Source organism: Archocentrus centrarchus, chromosome 15 (assembly GCF_007364275.1).
Source record: "Archocentrus centrarchus isolate MPI-CPG fArcCen1 chromosome 15, fArcCen1, whole genome shotgun sequence".
Lineage (NCBI taxonomy): Eukaryota > Metazoa > Chordata > Actinopteri > Cichliformes > Cichlidae > Archocentrus > Archocentrus centrarchus.
The window spans coordinates 7,680,296-7,697,036 of NC_044360.1; the positions used below are offsets into that span (position 1 = coordinate 7,680,296).

The 16,741-nt window shown below is 40.0% G+C and overlaps 1 protein-coding gene across 1 annotated transcript; it reads left to right on the forward strand.

Moving 5' to 3' along the window:
- Positions 1-1,063: 1,063 nt before the first annotated feature.
- On the forward strand, positions 1,064-16,523 carry actr2b (actin related protein 2b). The gene is made up of 9 exons (XM_030748331.1): positions 1,064-1,212; positions 3,465-3,575; positions 5,237-5,452; positions 5,670-5,742; positions 6,438-6,574; positions 6,963-7,112; positions 9,490-9,635; positions 10,113-10,245; positions 14,845-16,523. Exons 1-9 carry the CDS (start codon positions 1,165-1,167, stop codon positions 15,013-15,015), a joined length of 1,185 nt encoding a protein of 394 aa, XP_030604191.1. The 5' UTR covers positions 1,064-1,164; the 3' UTR covers positions 15,016-16,523.
- Positions 16,524-16,741: the final 218 nt, after the last annotated feature.

A 16,741-nucleotide genomic window follows, 5' to 3' on the forward strand; every position in this document is an offset into this window, starting at 1 on the left:
ACTCGGAACAACGGGAAAATCCAAGGAACTCAGTGAAGATCTAAGAAGGAGAATTGTAGATTTACACAAGCTGGGAAGATCTCTTGTAGCCATTTCTAAACAATGGCAGATTCCAAGATCATCTGTTCAAACAACTGCACAAGTTATTCGGATGCATCACCACTTTGCCGAGGTCTGGAAGAAGACCCAAACTGTCATCCTAACATGAGGGATAATTGGTTAGGATGCTCAGGAACAACCTGGGAATCACCAAGACCTGAAAACTGCTGGAACACCAGCATCCCTGTCCACAGTGAAGCAAGTTTTACATTGCCATGAACCGGAAGGGCGCCGACCAAGTAAGAAGCCCCTGCTCTAAAATAGTCACCTTCAAGCTCAACTGAAATTTGGACTATCCAAATGCCTTCTGGAGAAAAGTTTCATGGTCAGACAGGACAAAGATTGAGCTAATTGGCCACAATGACAAGAGGCATGTTTGGAGGAGTAATGGTTGAAACATTGACACAATTGGGTATTTCAATAGAACAATGATCCCAAACACACATCAAAACTGGTTTTAGAATGGAAAAAACAGGCTAACATTAAGCTTCTGGAGTGGCTTTCCCAAAGTCCCAACCTCAACCCTACTGAAAATTTGTAGACTACACTTAAAATGCGTGCCAGGAAACCAACAGTTTAAATGCAGGAAGCTTGTTGATGACTATCAAAAGCACGTGTTTGAAGTGTATGAGAATCCAAAATAAATTTAAACTTGGGCACCCAATTATTGCTTTTTAAAGATGTATGCTGTACAATCATTGTCCAGAACTACAATGACATGCACGCCCATGATGAGTGCACGTAAACTGATCACAACTTTACATGTGTACAGTATGTAGATGGTTAATGATACACACACAATATTTATGTAATTGTGTTTTCCACCTTTCTTCTTTAACTGTATGTAGGTTGATTTTATGAAATAAAAAATAAAATAAAATTAGGAATAAATAAATTAAAAGTGTTTTATGTGAGGAATCCACACATGAAGAAGCGAGTGTTTGTCATTTGAACACACCGGATGAGCACCCTTCCCTTCCTCCTCTCGGCCGGGTTGGTGTGTCTTCCTTCCGGCTTTGCCGAAGAAAGTTGAGGGAGGTTCAGCAGCAACTGGGCTTTTACATAATGGACAGCCAGGGAAGGAAAGTGGTGGTCTGCGACAATGGGACCGGGGTAGGTTTGCTGTTTTGGCTCGGCGGGTTATCCGCTTGTACCTCGCTGTAAAAGCTGCAGTTCTGTCGACCGATTTGCTGAAACAGGAAGTGGGTCTGTCACCGTCCGAGCTAGCTAGCGTTAACTGGGTGTGTAGCTAGCCAGTTAGCCAGCTAATTTTCATTCATCCAGCCCTGATGCGGAAATGGCCCGCAGATTGGGCAGAAATGCAACTATAAAACTGAAATTAAATGCCTCGCTATACCTCTCACTTATGCATAACCCCTTGGTTAACAGTTAATATCCTAGTTGCAACCACCGGTTAGTAAGCTAACCGAGCTAGCCTCGCTGGTTAGCCTCTAACAGCTGGCTGTCTGCTTTCTGCTGTCTGGCAGCTGCGTCAGTCGTTTCAGCGATTTGTTCGGCAAACCACACGGAATTTGCAGATTCATTCTTTCCATGCTACAGCCGGGGTTTGCTTTCCAAGGACCGGAGCTAGATGTTTGTTCACTCAGTGTCTGCTAGGTGTAACGCTAGCTAGGCCGTGCCAGGTGAATTGAGGAACCACCTTTTACGTTTTCTTGTTCAGCTTCGCCCGTTAAAAATGTGACCCAAGCAGCAATCAGTCAGGACCCGGAGAAGACCTCAGCAGCTGTATTAGTGCACTCACATAGGTCGCTGTATGGTTACGTATATTTATTGATTAAATTTGGGGGCTGAAACAGTCGGAAGTTATGGATGTGTTATATGAAAGATTGCGAAAGAGCCCCCTCCACAAAGAAAAATAACCACCAGCCAAAAAAAGCTGTTCATATCGGCACTGCTTCTAACACATTTTTGTGGTCTTTTTGTCACCAAATGTAATTATCCACACGAATGATATATTGGTGGATTTCCCTGCAGCTGTATTCTCTCTTAATAAAATAATCCTTTATTGCACACTTTGCTGAGCTTTGTTTATGCTGGTGAATTGCTCACTGCACACACTCTCTTTTTTTGGGGTGTAGTGCCTTCCTTGTCTAAACGTCAGCAGTCAAAGAGGATGTTGGCTCAGCATGTTACTGACTAATAAGGCTCTTTTGAGTTGTGAGTCTTTCAAGAGCTTTCTGTGAAGCAGGGAAAAAAAAACAGCCCTGTGTCAGAGTTGAACTGAGAAGTCAAGAGGAAGTGAGACGAGACTGAACCACAGCCGTATATGTCACTAACGCATTTTAAGAGCTGTGATGCATGCTGTTTCACACCACAGTCCAATGTAAAATATGGCTTTTTTTTTTGTATGCAGTGTGTGTGCAGCGAGGTTGAGATTGAATTTTTTTTTTCTTCAGTTTATTGGTGCATTTGATCATCTTTCATAGAATTTTACCATAGAAGGTGAACACTTTCTGAATTGCAGATGTACAATTTGCATCCTTTGTTACTTGGCTGAATTTTGTGCTGTGTATTGATGCAGAAAATGTTTTATTAGTTGGTTAAATGCAAATAGAACTGATGCAAAAATATGTGTAGAAGCAAAGAAGAGGCAAATATGTTAATTAGAACAAAAAAAAATTCCCTTTTAATGTATTTTCAGCTGGTATTTTAGTGGTAATAATACACCAGTTCATCTCTGATGCTATCTTTTCCAGCTATCTGGAGATATCGTCTTTCTATCATCTTCAGCTATCTGAGCTCATGCAACTGTTCTAGCTGAGTGCAATGAACAGCAAATGGCCTATATCTCCATTTGGTGTAAATAATACTCTCTGTAGCTCTCACAAAGTTGATATTTGAGTTCACAAATGGTCCTACTAATATTTTATTTGTTGATAACACTGAAAGGATTTTTTAATGTGAAAAGCACAGATGTACAATATTAACAATATATATCTTTGTTTATATGTTTTCATCTTAGGATATCCTTCCGAGATCTTAAGTCCTCTGTAGTGGTCACAAACAATGTTAAATTGGAAGATACTTTTTTCCTCGGTTACCAGGAAGACATAATCCATTTTAATTAAAAGAAACGTCAGTACAGGATTAAAAAACAGTGTATATGCTTGAGGTTTTGTCAGTCTAAAAATATAGGGACTGGCCACATTCAGACATGCAGAACGTGAAACATGTATCATATTTGTGCCTCATCCTGAATGATAATTAGGTTCTCTGTTATCAGCAGGATAATAGTGAGGTTTTCACACTCTATTGTAGAGTTTATGTCATCAGTGCTTGAAATATTTCCTAATCACTTCCTCTCTGCTCTGGTTTTCTTCCCTTCCTCTTTTTTTCTTTTGTAGTTTGTCAAGTGCGGCTATGCAGGCTCCAACTTCCCAGAGCACATCTTCCCTGCGCTCGTTGGGAGACCCATCATACGTTCTACAGCCAAAGTGGGAAACATTGAGATCAAGGTACAAACCTTTCCTCCTGATGCACCTTACATTTTCCTTTTGTTCCCACTTGACTTGAAGAAATGAGTGATCAGACAAAAATATGTTGAAAACAAGAGGTGGGAAAAAAAAAAAAATCAAGATGTGAAATTAAGCAGCACAGAATAAAGTCAGTCTCTTATATAAGCACAGTGTCAAAACAATAGAGTCAAAATCCACTCTAATAAGAGCTGGCAACCTAATTCAGAATACTTTAAACACCAGTGGCTATTAAAATTAGTAGTTCCCTTTATTTCAGTAACCAAGGCAGCAGAGGTGTAAATATCTGACAACTTCACATTATTTTGGCACGGTGCCTATCTCTACCTTTTATCCTGTTCTTTCCAGTTCTTTTGTTTGTTCATTTTTTATATATATATATATATATCTGCCTTCCTCTTCCTCCATGTTTTGTTCCTCTCCTGGTGAAGTAGAATGTCCAGAAGATGGTAAGTTTAGGTTGGTGTGCACCTCTGGTTCTTGCTTGCTGCAGAGAGTTGTGTTATGTTGATCAATTGAAAATTAAGCCCTTTGTCTGATTTATTTATTTATTTTGTCCAGTGTCTTTCCTTCATTTGTTTCCCTTAATCTCTTTTACTCACTCTGATCCTATTCTTCTACATCCTCACTACTTTGCTCTTTTTTTCTTTTTTTTCTTTTTTTTGGTGTTGAGCTGAGTATTACCGGCCAAATGAGTGGCAGGGAGTAAGACAGATCTACAGCATTTTTTTTTTTTTATCTCTCCAGGCAGAAAGTGTTAGCAGAAATAGCTGCAGTGAATCATAGGCCAGCTGTTATCGATGGAGTGCTAAAAGAGATTTTGGATTGGTTCCATTGTCAAAGTCTCTGATCTCCTGCTGCATCCTGACAGCTACACTCCCACCAGTCCCGAAGCACTTTTCATCTGAAAACAACTTAAAATATCACCCATAGCATTTTGTGCCAAATGACAGATTTTTCTGTATATGTATCATATGTATCTATTTATCCAGCCATTATGAAGCAATCAGCATATTTTAATTGATTAATGTCCAATTTGAAGAAAAGAATTCTAAGTGCAGAGGAAGTGTCCATGTTTGAGCATGCATGGCAGACAGCTGTGTTGGAGATGGAAGCACATCTGTTTTTTTTCCCCTTTCTTTTTTTTTTATTATTATTAATGGCACCACATGGAGGCGATGCCTGTGACTGGTACTCGTTAATGCCAAAGAGCACAGGATGAACCCATAAAATGGCTGCCTTCAGTAGGCTTTTGATGTCTCCAAGTGGAACATGAGATGCTTGACTGTGTGGCTAACACTGAGCTCTAACCCAGCAGTTGTTTACATTTTGCCAGGGTGCCTTGCATGCAGATAGTTGAATGGGGCTTAAATGAGTGGTGTACTGTAGCTAAAGGGAAGTGTTTCCAGGTGTATATGCATGGAAAATGATGCCTTGCTGTGCATGGTGGGTAGCTGAGTTTTAAGTCCAAGAGCTACATGAATGCTTTTGTTGTCGGATAAGACGTTTTCAGCTGACAAACAGGCAAATGAGATGACTGAGTTTATCGTCCAAACCAATACTAGTACTCAACCTTGTGCCCAGTGATAGCTCCATAAACCTGCCCTGTTCCTAAATATTTGTCTCTGTTAAATTTTCTGCAGGACCTGATGGTGGGGGATGAGGCTAGCGAGCTGCGCTCCATGCTCGAGGTCAATTACCCAATGGAGAATGGCATTGTCAGGAACTGGGATGACATGAAGCACCTGTGGGACTACACCTTTGGCCCAGAGAAGCTCAACATCGACTCCCGCAACTGCAAGATCCTACTGACCGAGCCCCCCATGAACCCCACCAAGAACCGTGAGAAGATTATCGAGGTAACCTTAAAATAAACGTTATCAAAGTCAGCATCTAGCAGCCTTTTGGGGAAAATATATTTTTAAAGCATAGCAGAAGTTGCACTTTGGTTAATCTTCCATGAAATGACTTCATTGTGTGCTACTTCTGCATTATGCTTCAGAGATAATTTTACACCCATGTTGCTCGCTGTAGTGTGCTTAGTTGTGTTCCTCACCTCCCTGTCCTCTGCCACAGGTGATGTTTGAGACCTACCAGTTTGCAGGAGTCTACATTGCTATTCAGGCTGTGCTGACACTGTATGCCCAAGGTAAGGAGCTTCATGTGGATGTTTAATCAAAACAGAAACTAACCTTTTTATATTGCATAACACAGTTTTCACAATACAGAAATTTTACAGTTGTTCTTCTGCTTCCGTAAACCCGCTCATCCAGAAATTAGTTTTAGCCCCAAAGCATAATTATAAGCCCTTCAAGTGGCCAGTTATTAGAAGTCTTTACTGGTTGCTTTATTACTCTTTAAGTTATCCAACACCTGCTTCATTAAGCTTAGAAACAAGATGGCTTTTACGATTAATTGTGCAAGTTTCTGTGTAGCATTTTTTTTTTTTAGCTACGACACACACACTTTTTGGTGAAACTGTTATGAGACTAACACAATCATATTTGTGCCACAACATTTATAGTCACTATTTCAATATCAGTGCTTCTGGTGTCAGCTAGTGTGTAAAACCCCACTGATGTGTTGTGCAGGATCTGCACACACAGCTCTGTATGAGGTCTGTCTGTTGTACCATTTTGTCTGAGTTTTTTTTTTTTTTTCTTTTTTACCAGCTGCTGAGCAGTTATAAGTAGGTAACTGCTACATTAGGTGTGTTCTTATTGCAGTTTTTTTGTGTTTACCCAGCCAGCAGTAATCAGTAGCTGGATGCACATGCTGGATAAAACTCACCTTGCTTGATAGAATTGCATGTTATTAACTGTTGTGTGTGTGTTTTTGTTTCAGGTCTTCTCACTGGTGTGGTGGTGGACTCGGGCGATGGCGTCACGCACATTTGTCCTGTGTATGAGGGCTTCAGTCTGCCCCACCTGACAAGACGCCTGGACATCGCAGGCAGGGATATCACCCGCTACCTCATCAAGGTATGCAATTTGAATGTCATCAGAGTCCCTCTGCATGAGGTGAAGTTTTGGACCGATTAGATTTTGGTAAAATATACTGCAGGTTCTGGGAGACCTACTTTTGAAACTCCAACTTCCAAAACGTGTTGTAGGAAGTGATTGAAAATGTGGTAGTAAATGCATAATTGAATCATTTTATAGTGTATAAAATATGTTGCACTTTAGTCTGTTTGGGGGGAGTCTTGCATTTGTAGTCAGAGTCTTTGTTACAAGTAACAAGATCTTAATTTAAAGAAGCTCAGCTTCCTCCACTGCTATATTAGGAGATCACAATAAGTAAGTCAAAGTAACATTTTATTCTGCTTTTCTTTGTCTTTTCCATTTCCTCTTTCTCATTCTTCTGGTGCAGTTGTTACTGTTGAGGGGATATGCCTTCAACCACTCTGCAGACTTTGAGACGGTGCGCATGATGAAGGAGAAACTGTGCTACGTCGGCTACAACATTGAGCAGGAGCAAAAGTTGGCACTGGAGACCACCGTGCTGGTGGAATCGTACACGGTAGACACTCACATGTTTATTCTTAACATTAATAAATCACTGGCAAATGCAGTTACATATGTTGCAACATTGTGAGAGAACTGATCCACATGTATGGTGTTAATCTGCACCTGGTTGGTACAGTTACCTTTGTAGTAGGAGATTTTAGGGTGTGTCCTTTTGAAAAGTGTTATCACGTTTTCACAAAATGCTGTAGCTGGCATAAAAAGGGCTGTTAAAAATGAGTTGCTGCCGTCACATGGGCGCTGTGTGCATTGGTCACTCAGGGAGCTGAGCTTTCCAAAACACGTTATGGTGCCCTGCTCCATGTGTCATGTTTTCACCCGTATAGTAAAAATGCCATGACATAATAACAAATAATAGCAATGAATTAGTCATGAACTCAAAGATGCCAGTCAGTAGGTCTGTGCATTGAATCAATTTTACAGTTTTGGCTTTCAGTGAGTCAATTCACTTTTTATGTAGCGCATTTAAACAAACAGAATTCGACCCAAATGTTTTACCACTATAAGTCTCCAAAAACACAAAACCCATGTAAACAAATGTTAAACAAGCAAGCAAATCAGAAATTGTTTTGATAATAAAAAAATGTATTAAATGTGGCTCCAAAGTGTAGTGGTTAACACATCTGCCTAACATGCAAAAGACACCAAGTTCAAGACCAGCAGGAGACACAAATCCCTGGGAGGGCTGCGTCAGGAAGTGCATCCGGGGTAAAAAATCTGTGCTAAATCAAAATATGCAGATCCATCTGCTGTGGGGACCTTTTGAGAATAAGGGGCAGTCAAAGGGAGCTTTTAATAAAAATAAATAAAACAAAATTAATAAAAAACAATCTGGGATAAAATTATTAAAAATAATTAGAACAAAGTAAAATCTACAAATGGAAATAACAGCTGACTAAAGTCAGTAAGAAACATTCAGTGATCTTAACAAAAACCACGAGGAACCTCAGACTTTACCTAAAGCAAGTAAAAATAGGCGATTAAAACAACGTAAGTGCTATAAAATGATTATTGTGCTGAGTTCTGTTTGAAAGTAGGTCCCTCATTTTGCCTTTAGCACATCCCTTTGCTTTATATGCCCCAATTGACTATTAGACAGGCTGTTGCAGGATTAGTTCAGTTCACACTTATTTTTTTCTGTTGAATTATAATGAATGTAGAAGAGTCCATTTTAATTAAAAAAAGTTTAAACTACAATTTTTCCAAACCCTGGGTGTTATTGTTATTACATAATTGTGATTACAGATGTTACCATAATGGAGCAGCCCTACCAGGAGGCAAACGTGCAAAACCCTGTTGAAACTCTGAAATCTACCCAAAACTTGACATTAATATTTTGGCACACTGATTGTCTATCTATCTATTTATTTATTTTATTTAAGTTGCACATTTTCACAAGTCAGCGTATTTCCAGCCCTCGGGGGATGCACACTTTTGTTTTGTTTAATTTTTTTTTTTTCCTTTAAAATGAGTTCTTTTTATGCACGCCACATGTGCACAAGTTTCATATTTCTGCCTAAAATAGCATCACTGCAGACAGAATCCCTCCCAAAGGATTTGTTATTCAAAAGTGGCAGTATTTTGAAATAATCAAAACTATTGGGGTAACTAAATCTGTTTCAGCACTGAGCTAAGTAGACTACCACATGCCCACTGTTGGTTCTGTTGTCAGCTTTAGCACAGGGCAGTGCTACTGACTAACTGTTTTCTTGGAGACTAAAGCATATGGGGGTTCAGTGCTTCTCCGTCAGGCTTGCTTTTCTTTCCGAGGTCCTTTTCCCTACAGAGGGAACCACAGAATCCAAATGTCGGTCTTGGTGTCTGTGTTACTGCACGCCGTTCCGAACACATGTTGTGTCTCAGAGCTCTCTGACCATGTGTGTTTGGGTTAGTGTAGGCGACTGTGTGTGTGTGTGTGTGTGTGTGTGTGTGTAGGTGAATAGGTGCATGAAGATGTATGTCTAAGTATGGTTTTGTGTGCTGAAACAAGGAGGGCAATGTACCTGTGGCCGAAGGGCCCTGAACCGTGCGTTACATCATTTCCTGTGCAGCCACTTTGCGGCAGCGGCTGGGCTGTGCTTCCTCCCACTGCCCTTGGCTGAATGAAGCCTTTTTATAGTCACATATGCTCACTGTAGTCAGTGTGAGGCCAACACTGCATGCTCTAACTTGCTTTACAGTATCACCAGTCTGAGAGGATTTTCTTTTCTTTTGAGAAGTAAACCTTCCTTTTAGTATCAATCATGATTCTCACTGTCAAGTTTCACACCCTTGGGCACTCTTCTACATTAAATCTTACCTCTTCATTAGTCATGTTTTTTCCCCCCTCTCTTTGCAAATTTTTTTTTCTCATCCCACCCACACAACTCCAGCTGCCAGATGGCCGTGTGATCAAGGTGGGAGGAGAGCGGTTTGAGGCCCCTGAGGCTCTGTTCCAGCCCCACCTCATCAATGTAGAGGGCGTTGGAGTGGCCGAGCTCCTCTTCAACACCATCCAAGCAGCTGACATAGACACCAGGTGAGGCCAACAATAGGGCACATGTACACTTGAGCTATCAATAAAAAGCTTTCCTGAGGGTGACTCAGTGTTTCCACAGTATTAAGAAGTTACAGCACAGACAGACGTTTGGCAAGCAATGGATAGATGCATGTCAAACAGCGATGTCGGCTGATCACAGCTTTCAACTAAACCAATGGAGGGGTTTAGACATAAAAGAAAATATTTTGTGCAGTCTAGAGTTCAGGATGGAAAGTTTGAAAATTGATCTTGGGTCTTTTAAAAGAATGGAAAAAGGGGGGAAAAGTAAACACATGGAAGTCAAATAAGTATGACTGATCCCTTTCTGTTTTAGTCGAATAATTTTTTATTCTCTTGATGTCACAGAGGGACTGACTTTCCAGCATTTGCCAACTTAAAATGAGAAAATGTGTCTCTTTCTGACCACATTGCTCTGTCTTTTCCTGCTCTCACCCTTTTCTGCCTTCCTGTCATCAGGCCTGAGTTCTACAAACACATCGTGCTCTCAGGTGGATCCACCATGTACCCAGGCCTGCCGTCTCGGCTGGAGAGGGAACTCAAGCAGCTGTACCTGGAGCGTGTGCTCAAGGGGGATGTGGACAAGCTTTCGGTGAGAAACCAGCCTTTAACGCCTCTTCTATAAAGCAACAAGCACTACTGACTCTGAGCTAAAACTGCTCAAATGTGGTTTACCACACTTTGAAAAACTGGGACATTCATTTTAGCCCAAATTAGATCGTGTTTGCTCTTTGACCAGTGTGATCTATAAAAGGGTGCTCTTGTTATAGAAAGCTACATCACTTACTGGTGCATTCACATTGATTGAAATCTGCACCTGGCCTCTGGTGTAATGTGAAATAATATTTCCCCTGATTCTAACAATTTGTTAAAGATCTTCAGGGCAGTTTTCCTACCAGCCAGAAACAACCACAGGGAACATACAGTATACTGCCAAAAGTATTCACTCACCCATCCAGATCATTGAATTCAGGTGTTCCAGTTGCTTCCATGGCCTCAGGTGTATAAAACCAAGTGCCTAGGCATGCAGACTACTTCTACAAGAATGTGTGAAAGAGTGGGTCATTCTCAGCTCAGTGAATTCCAGGGTGGCACCGTGATATAATGCCACCTGTGCAACAACTTCAGTCGTGAAATTTCCTCGTTACTAAATATTCCATAGTCAACTGTTAGTAGTATTATAACAAAGTGGAAGCAACGAAGTGGTAGGCCACGTAAAATGACAGAGCAGGGTCAGCGGATGCAGAGGCACATAGTGTGTGTCAGTGTGTGTGTATGTGCAGCTACCATTTCCACGTCTGTTTCAAGCACAAGATCTGGGTGTATGAATTTGTGGTGCAGTGTAGACAAACTACCACAAGGTAGTGCCAGAGGTTAGACGTTCATTTAATTTAAACAAGCATGCAGTTCACTTCACAGTGATAAATATTTGTTTTGGTAAAATATTTCTACCTTTTCATGTCGGTATCCCAAAGACAGGGATGATTTTAAACAGAAGTATTCCATAAACAGAGCTCGGCAGATGACTCATAAGTTTAAGAACACATCATTATGTGCTTTACTTTTCTGCCTGCAACTGCAATCGACCCCAATTTTCTCAGATTGTCTCATTTTTGAGTTGAAGTCTGCAAAGTTATTGTGGGAACTTAAATCCACTCATGTTTTTTTTTTTAAACGAAATGTGCAAACCTTTTTTGTTTATGTAATAAATTATTTATTATTTTAAAATAACTCTTCAAAGCTTAAAAGATGCAGCTGAGATGAAGTTTTTGCAAGAAGGAACTTTCTGCCAAAATATGCAGGTTTCCCCACATGTTAGAGTTTTGTAGCTTGCACCTTTAGCTGTTTGTTTGTTACTATGTTTAGACAGTCATGAGAGCAACAAACGGAAGCAGCATCCTTCACCCTATTTGGTGAAAATATGAGTATTTAGACATGCCACACTGAAGTGGATTGTGCTGAACGAGAAGTTTGTGTTAAAGTTTTTCTGTCCTAAAAATAACACCGTGCTGCGTGTAAATCTGACCACAGCTGTCATCAGTCTGTATCTTTGATTAACAATCGATCAGTTGACTGTTTAATTTGAAAGGTCTTAGTTGTCATGAAAAAGCCACAGAGAGTTATCAGCAGACTCTCTGCTGGCTCTTAATGCAGCATTTTAGTGTCCGTCACCTGATTGTTTTGGTCTTACGATAGAAAGTCTGTTGTTTTTGATTCAGTCCCGCAGCTCTCTGTAGTGTCGAGGCAGGCAGCTTTCTTCACACATTTCCCTCGGCTTCTGGCAAACTTCTGAGATCTCTCATGAGATCATGATCATGAGAGGATCCATCTCATCAGACTTAAAGCTATGCATTTGTTGGTTGGACCAGTCAGTGCCTTATATGTTTTTGCACTTGTGTGTTAGCTGTAGTCCTAGGTGCTATACAGACCCATGTCTATAGCTGTATACTGTCACCAGGGGGCAGTGTCAAAAATACGTGACCTATTGTTTCCTTGTTTGTGTTGTCTCTGTAGCCTTGGTTTGAATTCTCCAATCCATATAGGCAAATAAGAAAGATAAAATGAAGGCAGGTAACTGTGAGCTCCACTTTCAGAAGTGAATTTCTCATTCATTTTCTCCACTGACCTTTCAGGAAGTCCTTATTTAAGTAGTTTAAATCCTTGGACTAAGCCAATTAAGTATGAGGTGAATCATGATCATAAAATGATTTAATTTGGATGAAAAAGAATAAAGTGAAATGGAGGGGAAAAAGACAAAGGTATGAGACTGTAGTTAGTTTTAACAGTGAAGGAACTACTCATTCCATAATGCATAGCAAATTCCAGATTCCACCATGAATGACTTCCAGCTTTCTTAAATGTACCTCTTTTCATCATTGTTGTGTTTATCTGATTTATAATAGTGTAGTATAGCAGCCTAAGTTTCACACTCGCTAAACGTTTTAAACATTTCCATGGCAACAGTGATCTCCAACAATCAGACGCTGCTGTTTCCGTTTAGGATTGTGGGTAGAGTAGTTCTTTTCCACTTTTTATTCCCAACAAGGTTGATGTAGATTTGTGGTTTGCACAGGAGCAAATGCCATCGTTTCACAATGATTCTAGTGAGTCTACTTTGCATGGTTATAGCATTGTGACTCATTATCTAATCTCTATGGAGAATATGAATGGGATTTTCACTTTGGGAACCTCACTGTTGACTTCTATTAATGCCCAAAGTGGCCTGTGATAGACAAATGGTTCATTGAGTCACCTGTGAAGTATTTATTTATTTAGTTAGTTGTTAAAGTGCCTGCCTGTTCCTCTACCTTGGTTATTAATCACATATAATTATGTTGCCCCGAAACATTTCAGAGTTTGCAGTTTTAGTTCTCATTCTAAAAATTAATATCTCTAGATTTTTTTATTTGTTTATTAAGGGCTGTTGATTTAAAAACAAATAATTAATTGCAGAGTTTGATGAATCACTTTTTCCTTCCCAAGACTGAAGCTTGTAAGCTTTCCATAAGCTCTGGCTGCCAGCCAAGCAGGTGACTACTCATTTACATCCAGTGACTGCTTCAAAACAATGCAAACATGAGGATAGAGGAACATGCCTGTCTGTGTCATCCCTGCCCACATGCTCTGCGTTACTGTACATGGACTTCAGATAGACTGTAGAGTTCGTGTTCTGCTGAGTAAAGACTCAGAGAGCCATCTTTTATTGTTTTCCAAATGTTAGAAATAGAAATGATGTCAAAACAGAGCAAGAACTGTGTTAATGGGATATCCTTATTAGACAGGCTGCTTCAGGAGCTACCCCTTGGCAGTGAAAAACAGCCCTGCAAGAGAACAGACACGGCGGACTAGAGAGATGCACATCAAATTCACGTTACTCTTATTTGTTAACATGAGACTTGGAGAAAAAACACAAATTCATCTGATTGCTTTTCCCTCAGTTTAGTCTTAGTTTAGCATTTTCAGCTCCTCTAATTCAGGTTCTAAACATTGGCGCCCACTTTGGTGCTGGTCACAAGTTCAAACGCAACTGTATTGTGTTTATTAAAATTTGTTTTAAATATCAGATGAAATCACAAAAAAATACCACATTACTTACAGCTGGTTTGACCAAGCTCCCCTATGCATTGAAACTATGGCGCAGTTCTCAAGTCAGAGCAATAAAGGTTTTTCAGGTTAAAGAAGGTTCATCCACAATCCAAAGTATTGAAAGCCACCACGTGGAGCTCTATGACCAAGTCCTGTTCTAAGCGAATCCCTTTGTCAAGGGTTAGACTGTAAAGAATTTAATCTAGTGAGAGAAACCTCGTCAAACACTTGTGCTTTTTTTTTTTTTTTTTTTTTTTTTTTTTTTTTTTTTTTTGATTGTATAAACACTAACAGGATAGCTGCAGGTCTTGAGGAAAGTCTTGATCTGTTTTAACACCTTGCTGACAGAGGCGCATGTGAGAATGCAAATATCCGACATGGTCCGATCACACATTAGCTGGTCTTTATCCCGCCAACTCCCCAGTACAGAGTCCGTGTCAGATATCAGATCATGCCAGTGTGCAAAAAAGCTCAACTAATATTTGAGTGCTTTTAACACTCGCAAATGGACATCATGTGTCCTGCCTCCTGTAGCCTCTAGCCCAAGCAGCTCTTGTTGCCTAAATCACATGGAGTGTTTTCAGTAGTTCAAATGCAGTTGTTCTTTCTGCATGTTAAAAAATAAAGGGGGGGGACAACTGTGGAAAACAGCAGAAAGGGTTGTATTTTACTTTTTTTTTTTCTTTTTTTTGCTTGATTACTCTTTCTTGTTTTCATCGGGTTGCCGGCTGTCTGGAGACAGTGAATGCGTATAAGCTTAAAGTGGGATTGTTTGGACTGTAGTTAACTTTTTTTTTTTTTTTTTTTTTTTTTTAAGAGAGCTTCAGTTGACACGTCTGAAGCTAAGAAGCACATTGTGTCAAGAGTTTTAAAAAAGAAACAGATTTTTATGTTACATATCCATTAATTCAATTATATCATAGGAAGAACTGACAAAGGAACGTAATAATCTCTAACTTGATAAAAGCCTGTCTGAAAGCAGATTGAGGCCACTCAGATTTTGATATAAATCTCCTTGACATTGATTAGAAAAACATCTAGACCTTTGGGAACTTTGAGCAACATTGGCAACTCATTATTCTCCTCCGTTTCTCTTTTCCTGCAGAAATTTAAGATCCGGATTGAGGATCCTCCCAGGCGAAAGCACATGGTGTTCCTGGGCGGAGCCGTGCTGGCTGACATCATGAAGGACAAGGACAACTTCTGGCTGACCCGGGAGGAGTACCAAGAGAAAGGAGTCCGTGTGCTGGAAAAACTCGGAGTGACCGTCAGATAAAGCACTGGACGGACAGAACACCCACACAACACATAAAAATACACACATACATGAATATACACATACACATACATGACATGCACACACATTTCCACCCCTTGCCCACATTGCAGAGTATATATCTATTTATCCCTGTTCCTCTGTTTTGGCCGTTGATTCCCTTCAAACACCAGAAGGAATCCAGCCATCACCTCCCCACTCTCCTCTCTGCCTCTCTCTTTCTCTTCTCTCCTGGTTCGGGATTGGTTCACACTTTTTCCTCGCAAGCCCCAAGAAACCAATTCCATCTTTGCAGATTTCCACTGATTCTTGCTGAATGCTGGTGGGAGAAAGTTAGGAGCTGTTAATGCAGCATATTTACCTGCAGATTAGGTTTGTTGTGAATTAACACTTGCTGGGTAAACCCACCAGCCTTGATGGAAAGCTTAGTTTCCTCCCTTGTTAAACATATAGAGGAGATAAAGTGATGCAAAGTTTCTAAGCAACTCATAAGCGTCTGTAATGTCACAATCAGGGTCCACCACAAACAGCCACGGGCCGCTTTCAGCATCTGTTCCGGGTGAGCGAGAACTGATCACATTTTTATGTCGGTTTTTATAAATGATATCGTGACTTTTCTTTTCTGGGAGAGGGATCACTTTTTGTTTTTGCTTCTTTCTTCTTCTCTCTCTTTTTTTTTTTTTTTTTTTTTTTTTTTTTTTGGTGGATGTATGAGTTCAATTTCTATCTTTAAATTTGACTTTTTTTTTATTTGACTTTTTTTGTTGCTGTGCACTGCTACCATTGTAAATGGAGTGTATTGTAATAACAGAAGGTCCTCCATGGTTTTTTTTTGTTTTGTTTTGTTTTGTTTTGTTTTTAATTTTATGAAGAATTAATGGTTGATTTATAAAGGGACAAATAAACAAACTTAAAGCCCCTGAGCTTGACATCGGGTGTATGACGGTACTTCGGGGGTTCGTTGGTGGTTACACGGTGGGGGGTGGGGGTCATTATTTGTTCCTCATCAGACAGCTTCGCCTCTGCCTCCTCTCTGGTTGTAAATCAGAAGTTGAATGAATGGGTGTGAGCGGTTATAGCAATATTTCAAACTGTATTTTGGCGCTATATTACCTCACTCATTGTATTCCTCCAGATCCACCAAAGCACGGAGGCAGTGGCAGGTTTTAGGATGAGATCTGTTTGAATCTGAACACATGGAGCATCGCAAATCTGGGAAATTAAAACGGTATATTATACGGCATATTTAAGTTCTCCAGGCTTTCATTCCCAATGGTCGACTTAGTGATTACTGGAGGCACTTCTATTTTGATTATGAAAAATGTGTATATTTTTTTTTTTTTTCCTCTTTCCATGAACGTCTATCCAGTGCCAAGTGCAGTTAATGTTAACTGGATCTCATGTTTTAATGTCTTTCTTTTTGTCACGTTTTTGTTTTTACTTTCCTGTGTTGTTCATAGCATAACTGCCTAACGCTGATTTAAATAAAGAAAAGTGATTTATAAGGATGTTTGTGTGGCAGGTTCCTTATTTTTTGGCACATCAGGCTTCAGTTTTGCAGCAAGAAATCCTGAACATTAATTTCTAAATATGTATGTTTAAAATACATTTTTTTTTTTGCCTTTTATTTTATTTATTTTTTTGGTCTGGTTAGATGGGTTGATATGGCACAATGATAGGAGGGTGTAGGTGACAGGCTCATCAAAAGAGGATGAGACCTCTGCTC

Bases quoted from the DNA above. Each gene is read 5' to 3' on its own strand.
- actr2b (XM_030748331.1), top strand. From the start codon at position 1,165: ATGGACAGCCAGGGAAGGAAAGTGGTGGTCTGCGACAATGGGACCGGG. The intron at 3,576-5,236 runs GTACAAACCTTT...AATTTTCTGCAG, and splicing joins TGGGAAACATTGAGATCAAG to GACCTGATGGTGGGGGATGA. The intron at 7,113-9,489 runs GTAGACACTCAC...ACACAACTCCAG, and splicing joins TGCTGGTGGAATCGTACACG to CTGCCAGATGGCCGTGTGAT.